This window comes from Spea bombifrons, chromosome 9 (assembly GCF_027358695.1).
Source record: "Spea bombifrons isolate aSpeBom1 chromosome 9, aSpeBom1.2.pri, whole genome shotgun sequence".
Classification (NCBI taxonomy): Eukaryota; Metazoa; Chordata; class Amphibia; order Anura; family Pelobatidae; genus Spea; species Spea bombifrons.
In genome coordinates, this window is record NC_071095.1 from 20,500,344 (window position 1) to 20,513,091 (window position 12,748).

At 39.6% G+C, this 12,748-nt stretch overlaps 2 protein-coding genes and 1 non-coding gene across 3 annotated transcripts; 2 read left to right on the forward strand and 1 right to left on the reverse strand.

Annotated features, from left to right (window-relative positions):
• The first annotated feature begins 770 nt into the window (after nucleotides 1-770).
• Nucleotides 771-1,721, forward strand: LOC128504363 (olfactory receptor 12D1-like). Its single transcript, XM_053474397.1, has one exon. It carries the CDS (start codon nucleotides 771-773, stop codon nucleotides 1,719-1,721), a length of 951 nt encoding a protein of 316 aa, XP_053330372.1.
• Nucleotides 1,722-4,703: 2,982 nt separating this feature from the next.
• LOC128504365 (olfactory receptor 6N1-like) lies at nucleotides 4,704-5,657 on the forward strand. Its single transcript, XM_053474398.1, has one exon. The coding sequence runs from the start codon at nucleotides 4,704-4,706 to the stop codon at nucleotides 5,655-5,657; it is 954 nt and encodes a 317-aa protein (XP_053330373.1).
• A 4,227-nt stretch (nucleotides 5,658-9,884) lies between these two features.
• On the reverse strand, nucleotides 9,885-9,958 carry TRNAR-UCU (transfer RNA arginine (anticodon UCU)). Its single transcript has one exon. It is a non-coding gene; the product is annotated as a tRNA-Arg (tRNA).
• Nucleotides 9,959-12,748: the final 2,790 nt, after the last annotated feature.

Here is a 12,748-nt window from a genome sequence, read left to right on the forward strand (position 1 = left end):
TTTATTACATATTTTTGTAGCTGTACAAAATCAGGACTAAAAGTTTCAAATTAACAGAAAAAAAGTCAATAAATAAATGTTTATTCATTATATTGAAACAATTTGTCAGCGTGCTATAAATATAATGCATGAAAACTAGAATATTGCACACTGTCTATTATATTATAATTTGGGCCATATTAAAATATTTTTTTTTGTACTAAGTTATGGAAAACACAGAATGTGGATTAAAAATTCTAATTTAAGTGAAAAGGGAAACCCACGATTTATTTGTGAAAATATGTTTGAAAAAATAGACTAATTAGAAAAACACAGAATTTTAAAGTATGCATATATCAAAATAACCGTTACAATGAATATGTAGAAATATCTAGTCAATAAATATAAAAATGTTCAAACACTTAATGGAATGTAAAAGATTTTAAATATTTTATTGCAAAGAAAAATATCTCTTGAAACATAATGCACAATGGTTCAGGAATTAATGGGTGGTAGATAAACAGCTAATACAGTAAGATAATTTAAACAAATTCAAACATACACGGGATAGGCATATGGCTTCTGGATTTAAGACGAGACCAACGACTGATTAAGGCCTGAGTCTTAGAAGCTAGAGAAACGGGCCACTAGACAGTGATGGAATGGGGCTGATCTGCCATCAAATCCTGGTTTTGTATATTTGTTTTTCTATACGGCTGTATACTTCACTTTCATCATATAAAATTCAATAATCTAACCATATTCCATATTCGGAATTGTACAGTAAGCAAATGGAAGCTGACTGGAACAGAACATCAGTAGATGAATTCATCTTGGTGGGACTCACTGATATCGCATGGTTTCAGAAGGTCCTCTTTGTCATCTTCTCTTTCTTGTATCTGGTGAACCTATTAGGCAATTTCATCATCATATTTTTGGTTATCATAGATCCCGCTCTTCATACTCCAATGTACTTTTTACTGGCTAATCTTTCCATTTTGGATATTTTTTACGCCTCTACTACAGTGCCCAAGATGCTGGTTGGGTTACTGATGGAGAACACCATTTCCATTAAAGGCTGTATAACCCAACTGCATTTCTTCCATTTCCTGGGATGCACCGAAGGCGTTATCCTTGCAGCCATGGGCTATGACCGATATGTGGCCATTTGCCAACCCTTAAGATACGGTATGATTATGGACAAAAGAGTCTGCATTCAACTGGTTCTCATATCGTGGCTTACAGGACTCACTTATGCATCGATTCATTCAGTTATGACATCACAGCTGCCTTTTTGCACTTTTAACAAGGTCAGACATTTCTTTTGTGATGTTAAACCCGTCATAAAGTTGGCCTGTACAGACATCCGCCTCAATGAAATCATGCTGACGGTTGTGAGTGGGTTTTTCAGCACAGGCACCTTTTTACTTACGATGATATCCTACTGTTTCATAGCCGTTCACTTATTTAAAATACAATCCTCCCAAGGAAGGCGTAAAGCTTTTTCAACATGTTCCTCGCACTTGACCATCGTCACTCTGTTTTACGGGACGGCCATGTGTACTTACCTAGGACCTGCTTCTGAAGACTCCATAGAAAAGGACAAGGTGGCTGCCATATTGTTTACAGTCATGACGCCAACGCTGAACCCACTTATTTATGCACTGAGGAACCAGGAAGTGAAAAAGTCTCTGAGAAAGTTCTTTATCAAGTCAAACATTGGAAGACTGATGTCGTGCTAAATATAGAATATGTGAATATGTAACGACACTACTCAGGGCCAGACTGGAGATGATCAGGCGGCCCTGGCACTTTACGGCCGCTGGCCAGCTGATGCCCAAGGCGTGTGGCAACCATCTGCTTATGCGCAGCCCCATGTTATGCTTTTATGCTCATGTAGCTTGTGGCCGGCCATATCCAGCAGGTGGCTACACACTGCTGCCTCTGATTGGGCATGGGGTAATATTGGCCAGCTGCTCGGTGAGCCAGGTGGCTAGTACGGGCCTGACACTAATTCGTACAAGAATGGCTGGTTGTAGTCTGGTACAGTTGTGAATGATAAGCACAATATAAGTATTAACATTAGTGCCAACCTGAAAAAGGAACATTAAGGTCAAGAACGACCCCCATAACAGGTTTTAAATAGAACAGATTTGCTAATGTTTACTGACAATACTACAGAGTGCAATTCATTTCTGGCCCAAGTGTAACAGCGCCTTTAGTGATGCATTGAAGTGCTTAATTTTTGCTTTTCATGTATACAATAAACCTTTTAGCACAAGTGCACGTTTTCTTTCTGGTGTGTGTTGTATATCCATTTTATTCATGGCATCAATTCGGTGGTGGACAGGAAGCAGCGCTCAAGCGCCAAGTACACAATGGTTCCTACTTGCACAAGATACTTCGTGGACTATATTCCACCTGCAACAGAACAAGTACATATTTTGGTACAACTCAATGAAAAGCAAATGTATAAAGCTGCAAGATTTCAATTGCTCCAGTCATGACATGGCTGTAGATACATTGCCTTCGCTACAGACCTAACAATACATAGTGTGGCCATTTTGTATTTGAAAATTCGAGAATCATTAATTACACAATTTCTATCTCTCATACACAAATAAGTAGACCGCCCAATATTATCCAAAGGAATACAATCAAGTGAGGGATGAGCCTAAAGTAACAGAAGTGGAAGACAGAGACCCCTTACATGGATATTCCACCACAGCATGAAAAAGCCATGTTTGTCAAAACAAAATGGATACCCCGATGTTATCGCGATATTAAATTTCAAACTTTATATTTAGAAATCTGTAAAATGGAACAGGGAGTCATACAAATTTGTAAGGGACATACCACGAAACAGTTGAAGGTCCACCAAGACATTCTCCATTTTGACTACGTACAATTGAAGGTCCACCAAAACATTGTCCATTTTGTCCTTGCCTTCCACTGCTACACAGAGAATTTAGTCTGTACCCTATTAAAGTTAAGCAAGTGGCCACACTTACACAACAGATGACTGCCTCAGGTCTTAAAGTGCGGACTCACAACTTTATATTCACAGTTCTGAGACCACCAGTACCTTGGAAGAACAAATACGTAAGGGTCTATGCATCACATACTTACTCAGCATACAACATGTATGTTAATGTTACAAGGCTAACCTGCCATGATTTTTTTTTTTTTTTTTTTAATAAATATTAATCTAAAGTCATGCACTGCAACAAATTCAAAGTGGATATACAATTAACACAACGTACCTTCTCCTTTTCTGGTCTGTGATCCATTTTGGGCTCTACAGAAGAACTTTGGATTAGATAATTACTTTGCCCCTTGAACAAGTCCCTAAGGGTTTATTATTAAATAACGCCGTATAATGTAACGACACAAATAATGTTAAAGACCTCCCATGGGATGTTAGCTAGGAACCAGTTCACACGCAACAAATAAATAAGGAAATCATTGTTTGTACCTCATTTCCTTGACTTGAGCTGTGGGAATCCCTTGTTTAGATTTGCAGGGTATAAATGGAGGTTTAGAACCACATCTTAATCAATAGGACTTACGGAAGGTGGGTTTGCATACATTATATCGTTTTTTTTTACATTTTCCCTATGTGGATAAAAATTTTATTTTTCTCTATTTTGAGCAATATTTCTTATCCAGTCGATGTATTTATCCTGCACCTATAATACAAAGTAAATATTAAATATTAATCACTATAGCTGTAAAACATTGCATTAATCCAAAATTAGAGCACTAAATAGCCAAGGATTTTGTATTGTGTGCCCAAGGATAATTAGAATTAAAAAAAAACAGCTTTTTTGTTTAATATTTGATCTCCACTAAAAAAAAAGTTAGGTGCACTACTGTGTATTTAGATTTAATGACTCTAGATTTAGGTTTAAATTAATGAAATGCATATGGATTTTTTTATTACATGTTTGGAAATGATGCAAAAAAAAAAGTAAAACAAATAGATGTCACAAATTTGCAAATGTTATACTGAGTAGAATATTTTTTTTTTTTTTTTTTAGAAAACAGATCATTGATTCAATTAAATATTTTAAGCTTATTGCGCATATTTAATTTTACATGAGATATATTATCTGTTTTATATTCCCTATTAAAATTAGACAATATTAATGCAAATAGCAAAAAGGTAATATACAAAGGAAGCAGAGTTAAAATAGAAAAACGCAAATATACATACACACACCATTTAATATTCAATACCATAACAGACTCAAAATTGACTTTTGTTTTGAAATCGTATGAAATAAAGATTAACGACTCTAAAAATAGAACTTTCTAGTTTGTTTGATAGCATAAAATATGTTAAGTTCCCATTATGGTTACATTCTGTTCTGTTTCAGTTTTCTTCTTTTTCTTTTTAAACACAGGATTAGCAGAAAGGAAATTACATAGAATAATTTATCTCCTATACTACTAAACCTTTTGATCCCCCCCCCACTAAGGATTCTATATTATATTACTAAGTTTTAGTAAATTAATACAATGAAAATTGTTATATATGAATGCTTTACCACCACTCCCATCCAATACTGACAAATTACATTGATACAAAGCCTATATTTTGTTGATAAAACACCTTTTACTAGAAGAAATATTTAGCTAGTCAGTATATGAGACACTTTGAACCATTGTTACTGCGTTTCAGATCTTGTGAAGAACATGAATATTCTGAGCATTTTCAGGTCATGGACGTGAACCTGACCCATAACAGTGACTTTCGACTTAGAGGATTTGACCATCTCCTGGACTACAGAATTTGCCTGTTTGTCTTCTTCCTCTTCACGTACGTTCTCACGCTCTCTGGGAACATGGTAATTGTTTTGGTGGTGCGGTGTCACGTCCACCTTCACACTCCCATGTACTTCTTCATCATTAACCTCTCCATACTGGAGATGTGGTACATCTCTACCACCGTTCCCAAGCTTCTGGAGTTATTGGTAACCAACAACAATTTAATTTCATTCCACTGGTGCTTCGCTCAACTCTATATGTTTCACGGCCTTGGAATGACAGAGTGCGCCCTATTGGCCATCATGGCCTTTGACCGACGGGTCGCAATATGTAACCCTCTCCGATACACCACACTCATGAATGAAACAACGTGTAAGCAACTTGCGTCTCTTTGCTGGGCTTATGGCTTCCTGGCCGCAATTGTACCCATGATGACTACTCTAAAACTGCCTTTGTGTGGCCCCCGAGACATCAATCATTACTTTTGTGACCTAGCTCCCCTGGCAAGCCTGTCTTGCGTAGATACGTCCTTTAATGACATCATCAATAGCTGCGTCATTGGCTTTGCCACCATGTTTAACCTTGCGTTCATCTTAGTCATGTATCTGAACATCATATTTTCCGTCGTTAGGCTGAGGTCCAACATGGGCAGAAAAAAAGCCTTCTCAACCTGCTCTTCCCACATCACCGTGGTGGCACTCTTTTACAGCACCGCGTTCACTATTTACGGCATACCAAAACACGCGCACGCTGCGGACTACCAAAAAATTGTGGCTCTTGTTTACGCCATGTTCACCCCTTTACTCAATCCAGTCATTTATAGTCTAAGGAATAAAGAGGTTAAGGAAGCACTGGGAAGGAGCATTAAAAGGGTGATGGGAAAGATCGGAAATGGAAAATTACTATAATTTATATATATATCCATAAAGTTAAAAACATTTTGGGGGGGGGTTGGCTGAAGTCTTAGATTTTCTAATATAATTTTCATAAATTTACTACTGTCTAAATTGCTCTTGGATAATCTCTTGGACAAATCGGAGTGATGATGATACTCATCGTAGTTTCGCAAATTGTCAGCCTTGTGGGAACTTGCTGGATTTGGCGACCGGCCACTGCCGGGAACTCGCTGCTCCCGATCCTGGTAGCAAACAAACAAAATCTGTATTAGCAAACCATTATCTTATATAAGCATCTTGTATGTTCATATGGCAATCTAAGTTGGCACATTTTAATATTTACGGTTGTCTTCTACATTAATTTAACCCTTAAGGTAAGTCCTATCATTTCTAATGTTTTTAAGGGGGAATGGTAGGAGTGGCTAGGGCAGGCTAATGCTCAGTGAGCCTATAACACCTTCATGTGGCCACAGAAGTATACCCATCATATTGTCCACTGGCCTTAAAGCGGCAGGTCCGATTTTACCCAAACTAGTTAAATCAGAGAGGGTAAAGTAGGCCTGGGGGCCAAGGGGCTGCCCGTTTTGCTCTGCTTTAACTATGTCCCTGATAACCTCACATTTAAATTTAATCAGTTCTATGCAAAGTACACTGAATTGGTATGTCTATGTCTGAAAAAAATGATTTAGGTTATTAGTCTGCAGAGCTTGTAACCTAATAACTTTATTGGCTGACTAAATGACATCATTTTTGTAATTTTTTTTTTTAAAAGACTTAATAAAATCACCATTACAAACAATATTCCTGCTACTTAAACCATTTTATTAGTTTTACGGTAATAAGACAACTTTTTAAACTCAGCACTAGAATTACCGTACTTTTGCTAGACAGGCAAGAAATGGGTTAAATTCCATGTTCATTTGGTATAGACACTGGGCGGCCCAAGCTTCCTCTAACGTTTAGGACAAGTTAACTCTTCGATGCATTGGTTTATGGAGCTTATCCGTGTGTGTGGCTGAGACTATATATGGAAGGTATTAACCCTTGAAAGCCATGACAGGGTCTTTACTATGAACAATGATGCAACATACCAAAAAATCTATGCACACATTACATTTAAGAACTTATTCTAATTTTCCTTGTTCACCGCCTGTCTTCGCTGCAGTGTGATGAAACAAAAAAAAAAAAAAAAAGATGCCAATGCTAAAAATAAGAAAAACCAGAGGCGAATTATATTTAATCCAACGCTACCATCTAGTGGTATTCCTTATGATTTCAGTTAACCACTGCGGTTACTACTTTTAGCAGAAATATTATTAATTTATAAAGCACCACCATATTCTGTCTTTTTCTATCTTAGTTATACTTTATATGGAGCCTATGATTCTGGAATTAATATCACCGATTTAACTATTCGTTATACAGGGCCAGCCAAGATCTCCCGGCAGCAGAAGCTCACTGGGGTTATTTTTTTTTTTTTATAATTCATTCTTTGTTTTTTTCCCCCATAAAACAGACAGTGTAGACAAAAATAACATACAAACAGTTTCCAGTATTGTACATTGTTTTAGGGATAAAATATATTTAATATCTCATATCATTTAAAATATTCCCATCTAATCCAATATTACATTCATAGTCATAGCATTCATGAGAAGGAGAGTTTAGAAAAAAAATATAAAAGGAAGTATCACGGAGATAAATTTATAAACAAAATATCAAAAATTTCAATCCACAGAGAGGGAAAAAGATTGACTAGGCGCAGATAAGCCAACGATGCCAAATTGATTCATATTTCTCTTTAGCGTTAGCTTCTGTATAAAAATATTTTTCTGCTAAACATTGGTGGTTAATCTGAAATGTAATCTCTAACCATGGTGGAAGGGACGAATCTCTCCAGTATCTAGCTAGACAGATTTTAAAAGCAAGTATGATATTTAGCCAAAGAGTTCTTATTAATATCTGGTAAATCTAAATGAAACAGAAACTCTTGGGGGAAAAGTACAATGTTAAATCCAAATAACTTTAAAAAAAGATCAGTTAATTGAGTTTTTATCTGTTTTAACTGCGGACAATCCCACCAAATGTGCTCCTTTTGATGGTTGGAATTTGACTATACGGGCCGGAACCATGTACCATCTATGCATTAGTTTATAGAATTGTTCCTGGAGATTAATGCAGTGAGGTGATTTTCACGTAACCTGCCATGTTTTATGCCAAGAAGTAAAAAGCAATAGAGAGGTCAAAATCTTTTTCCCATTGAATTTGTGCTTTGCTCTTATCATAATTGTTGTTGACCTTAAAGAGTTTCAAAATCTTAGATATTATTTTCTTAGAAGTAGTAGACGTAACAAATTTATGCCAAGAAGTAATCTCAGCAGCAGTGACGGAACTACCGGGGTAGCAGGGGTCGCGACTGCGACCGGGCCCCGGCGGCAGGAGGGCCCAAGCCAAGGGGCCGCCACAAATCTTTTTTCCGTTTTTGTTTTTAAATAAGGCAGGGGCGTCCAACATGCGGCCCGCGAGACCTCGAGGTGCGGCCCGCGTAAGATCGGCAGCCAGGGCAACCGATCTTACGCGAGCCGCACCTCCAGCCCTGCTACTTACTTGTGGGAGGGTCTTCTGGACTGCACAGAGGAAGCGGAGTTCACGTGACATCCTACGTCCTCTGTGCTTTAGCAGAGAAGGCAGAGGGAGGCCGCGCCCCCTGCTGAAGTCTGTGAGCGGCATTGAGGAGCTGTTAAGGGTCCCTTAACAGATTCTCGCACCTGGGCCCTGAGGCGTCTAGTTACGCCCCTGCTCAGCAGGCACATTGGAAGTAAGGAAATGCTTAATCCTAATTTATTTAAAAATATCTTTTACCGGAAGACCATATGTTTCGATTAAGAAAGGAAAAGAAGCCAATTGGGATCCAACATAAAGATCACTTATCTTTTCCACACCCATCACACTCCAGCTTTCCAATGAGAGGTCGGGTATAAAACACATCAAAACACCTATCGAGCAGCATTTCACAAATTTTATCCCTTCTTCCAAACGTTTCTTAATTTTAAGGAAAGTCGAAAGAATATCATTAATAAGACTAGGGATTTTTTTTTTTTTTTTTTTTTTTTTTAAATTGAGCGTGAGGCATCCAAAAGAATAAGAAAGGATCAAAATTCTTGCGGACAAATTTCTCTATATCGTACCAATTACCTGGGGTTATACCTTCATGGTGTATAAGGATGTCAAGGTGAAACTCAACTCCGCAGTCAGCTCTCCTTTTAGCGAATAGACCCCTTGGAGTTGTCCATGCATGATGCACAATGAAATCAATCAATGAGTTAACCAATGGAGTCAGGGCAGGGTCACTTTAGTAAGGGCCCAGGGCAAAGTCACACAGCATTTTTCACTCGGTGATCGCAGACGCATGTAGAGCCTCGCCTTGTGTTAAGGATGTCTCTTTGCACCTATATTGCTTTTCATACATGACGCTTTTTGGTCCAATCCATGTTATAAGGGGCAGTCTAAAGTCCATGGATGCGCAGATGGGTCTTAATATATCCTTTGCCTGCAGCATTCACCTAGCCAGTGATGGAGGTGACCATCATGGGTAGGGAGATCTGTCCGGCCAAATGCGTTGTCTGCAGGGCTTTTATCTGGGGGGGGGTGCATAAAGGGGGCAAATGCAAATGGGGGGGATTCTGCAGAACCTCCTTTCCATACATTTGCAGAAGATGCAACCTAACTAATGGGACTACATGGCTATCGCATGCATATGATGGCTGGAGTATCCCTTTAAGGAGCTCTCCAAATGCTGATTCATACAAAATAATCTTCTTCGCTTGTCCTTGCAATCTACGTGCGAAACGCTGCTTGGCTACTCACTCAATTGTTTCCTGAACCATGTATACACTCATACGACCCAAGTATCCAGTCCCCTCTTTTCTAAGTCAGAATGTTTGCTGGGTATGAAGTTATCACAGAGTTCTATGTGGTCTTTTCTTAATCCTGTAATCTAATATCAATAGGTGAAAATATTGAAAATAAAATAATTGTACTAAACATCAGAATATAAAAATAAAATTTTCGTTACATTGTATATTTACAGTTTGGCTACAATGTGGTTAATAATAGCGACGACGCATGAGATGAATTGAAATAAATAATAACTAATACACATGGTATTGTAGATTTTATTAGGGTAAATTGCATTTCACATAATATTAGGGAGGTAAAGCAAAAGAATTAGGTGGGTACCATCTCTGCCGGGACTCGAACCCGGAACCTCTGGATTAGAAGTCCAGCGCGCTCGTCCATTGCGCCACAGAGACCTCACCGCACGCTCAGCATCAGCACCAGCTCTGAAGAAGAACATACCTTCTGCATCCACAGCATCATCCCTCCCTCCCCCCATCTATGAGGGAATGCTGGAAACTCAGGATGCACAAACATATTGTAATACTATGTGGATCCATGTACTGGAATAAGGGATTGGATCTGCTGGACGGAAAGGGTTAATAGGATATGGTGGAGCATCCCCGGATCAGGGATCGAGAACGCTTATTGCAGTTTTCAGGCAAGAGAAGTGGAAGAGGGGGAGTGGAGCAAGAGGGGGGGATTATAGCTCGGAATGGCAGTTCATTCACACGAAAAGCTGTCGGAGAGGGAACAATAAATATTGGTGTGTTGGAATCTGCAGGGGGGTATTTTGAGGCATGGCATTAGAGAGCCATTACACATAGAGAGGTGGAGCATAGAGCTCTGCGAGACAAAGCTACAGGGGAAGATGAGAGACACAACACAAAAGCATCAAAGAGAAGGAGGAGAAAGAGACAGAAAAAAGGAGACAGAAGAAAGGAGACAGAATATATGAGCGAGAGATGGACAAAACCTAGGAATGAGGGATATTTTTTCCTATTTATGTTGGCGGAGATGACGACCTAAAATCATGGAAATAAGGTGAGGTTGTGTCTTTCTTTAGGATTGTTTTGAAGGAAATGAATAATACTACTAAAGCAAATATGCCAATACCTCACAGTGCTTGAGATTTGTTATTTAGACTCGGATAAGGTGGCAATGTGTGTATGAAAGCCACGCAAGGCCAAGAATCTCGGAGTAATGTATTGGTCAAGACCCGACTGAAATGAACCAAGGAGGATAAAAAGTAGACTTGGGCACCAGGGGGCTCTTCGTGTTCGTCTTCGTGCTCGTTTTTGGGAAAAAAAAAAAATCTTCGGATTCCGCGAATATTCGCCTGTTCCTGTCTTCTCTTCGGGCGAATATTCGTGGACAGTCTTCGTGTTTGGTTTTTCTTCATTTTTTTCTGGCGCCAGGAGTTTAAATGTCCGTATGAGCAACTCTATTGGTCGTCAGCAGAGGGCTCGTCTGCCAATGGTTGATCGTACAGACTCCTGGTGCCGTAACTTGTCCGGCAGATACCATTGGTCTCCCTGTTCTATCATTTAACTGATAGAACACAGAGACCAGTGGGATCTGCTGGACAATTTGCTTCATTAGGGTTTAACTTTTTAAAGTCTGTACGAGAGACTGTTGGTCGCTCATACAGACTTTTAGGCTCCTGGTGCCGTAACTTGTTGCTCCTTAAGGGGCCGTGCGAGTGAGCCTATCGGTCGCTTGCACGGCCCTTTAACCTACGGATTTCCGTTTACTAACGCAGCATCGAAGGGGTTAACAGGAGCGGAAATCCATAGGTTCGCTGTCAGGGGTTACAAAGGCCGTGCGAGTGAGCCTATTGGTCACCTGCAGGGTCTTCCTCTGGCGTCAACCAATTGGTTGATGCCAGAGGAGGTCCCTGTAGGCGACCAATAGGCTCATTCGCACTGCCCTGTAACCCCTGACGGCGAACCTACGGATTTCCGCTTCCGTGAACTGCCGCGATAAGGTAAGTTAGAAGGGGAAGGGACTGGGGAGATTAGTAGGCGAAGACTATCACGAAGATCTTCGTGGTGTGTGTCTTCGTCTAAGGGTGTGATGAGTGGGAGCGCAGGTGCCCACTTAGGTAACGTGTCCCCAGGATCAGGATGTGGTGATTAATGGAGGTGGTAGGTGCACCTCTTACTGGTTACTGTGGATGTAGGCTCTTTTTCCATTGGCTGTTTTATCCATTCCTCTGGGGAAGAGGGGTGTAATAAATTTAGGGCCAACACAGATTCGTAAAGCCGGAGCAACATATAAATATATGTATATGCGTCAAAAAAAATAGGCATTGTCACTTAGGTGCAAGCAAAGGTAAAATATTTAATACACACAAAAATGGATAACAAATATACAAAGTAGATAACAAAAACACAAAATAAGTCTTACAAAAACTTTAAGAATATAGTTCATAACATCTGTCCAGCAAGTCCTTCATTCCATACTTAAGGTCAGGGAAACCCTTTTCCCTATCATTCAAGCTATTAATATATCCCAATGATCATTTATTTATGACCAATGATTACATATTTTTGACTATTGCCTATCCCAATGATGGCACATGGTCCTTGTATATTATTGGGGTTAGCAGAGATGTTAGATGTGTTAGACTCTTTTACAGGGGGTCTGTTTACATGCCCCCCACGCACATTGGTTGTTACGAAATGTAAATCTTTATCTTTTTAATCTTTGGCTCAGATCCACACTGGAGAAAAGTCTTAGCTGATACTTTAGGAGTTAGGACGTCTTACGCTTTTGTTTGCTTTACTGGGAACTCTCTGGGTTTTCCATGGAGACTCCGGGTGAAGCATGGTGAGTCAGTACGGGGAAGCGCCGGGTAGGGGGAGTCATTTTGCAGCACACCCTACTCCCTGAGCACTTCCCCTCCAACAACGCCATGTGTCGCGGGGCTTCCTACCCGAAAGAAAGTTCCTAGGAGCTGTAAGGTTGAGCTGAGAGGGCCAATGAGGTGGCCCATGACAGATCAAGGTGGTCATAAGATTGCTGGGGTGCCCCGTTAAGCAAGAAAGTCTCCTAAATAAATACATTTTAATATAAATAAATATAAATTAAAGGTGCTGTTCCACTTAAACAAAGAATCGCATGAATATGTTTTGCAAACCCTTACCAATCCTGTCTAGGCTCCCCACTCTACAATGCAGTGGTGTAACACAAACTGCTGCACC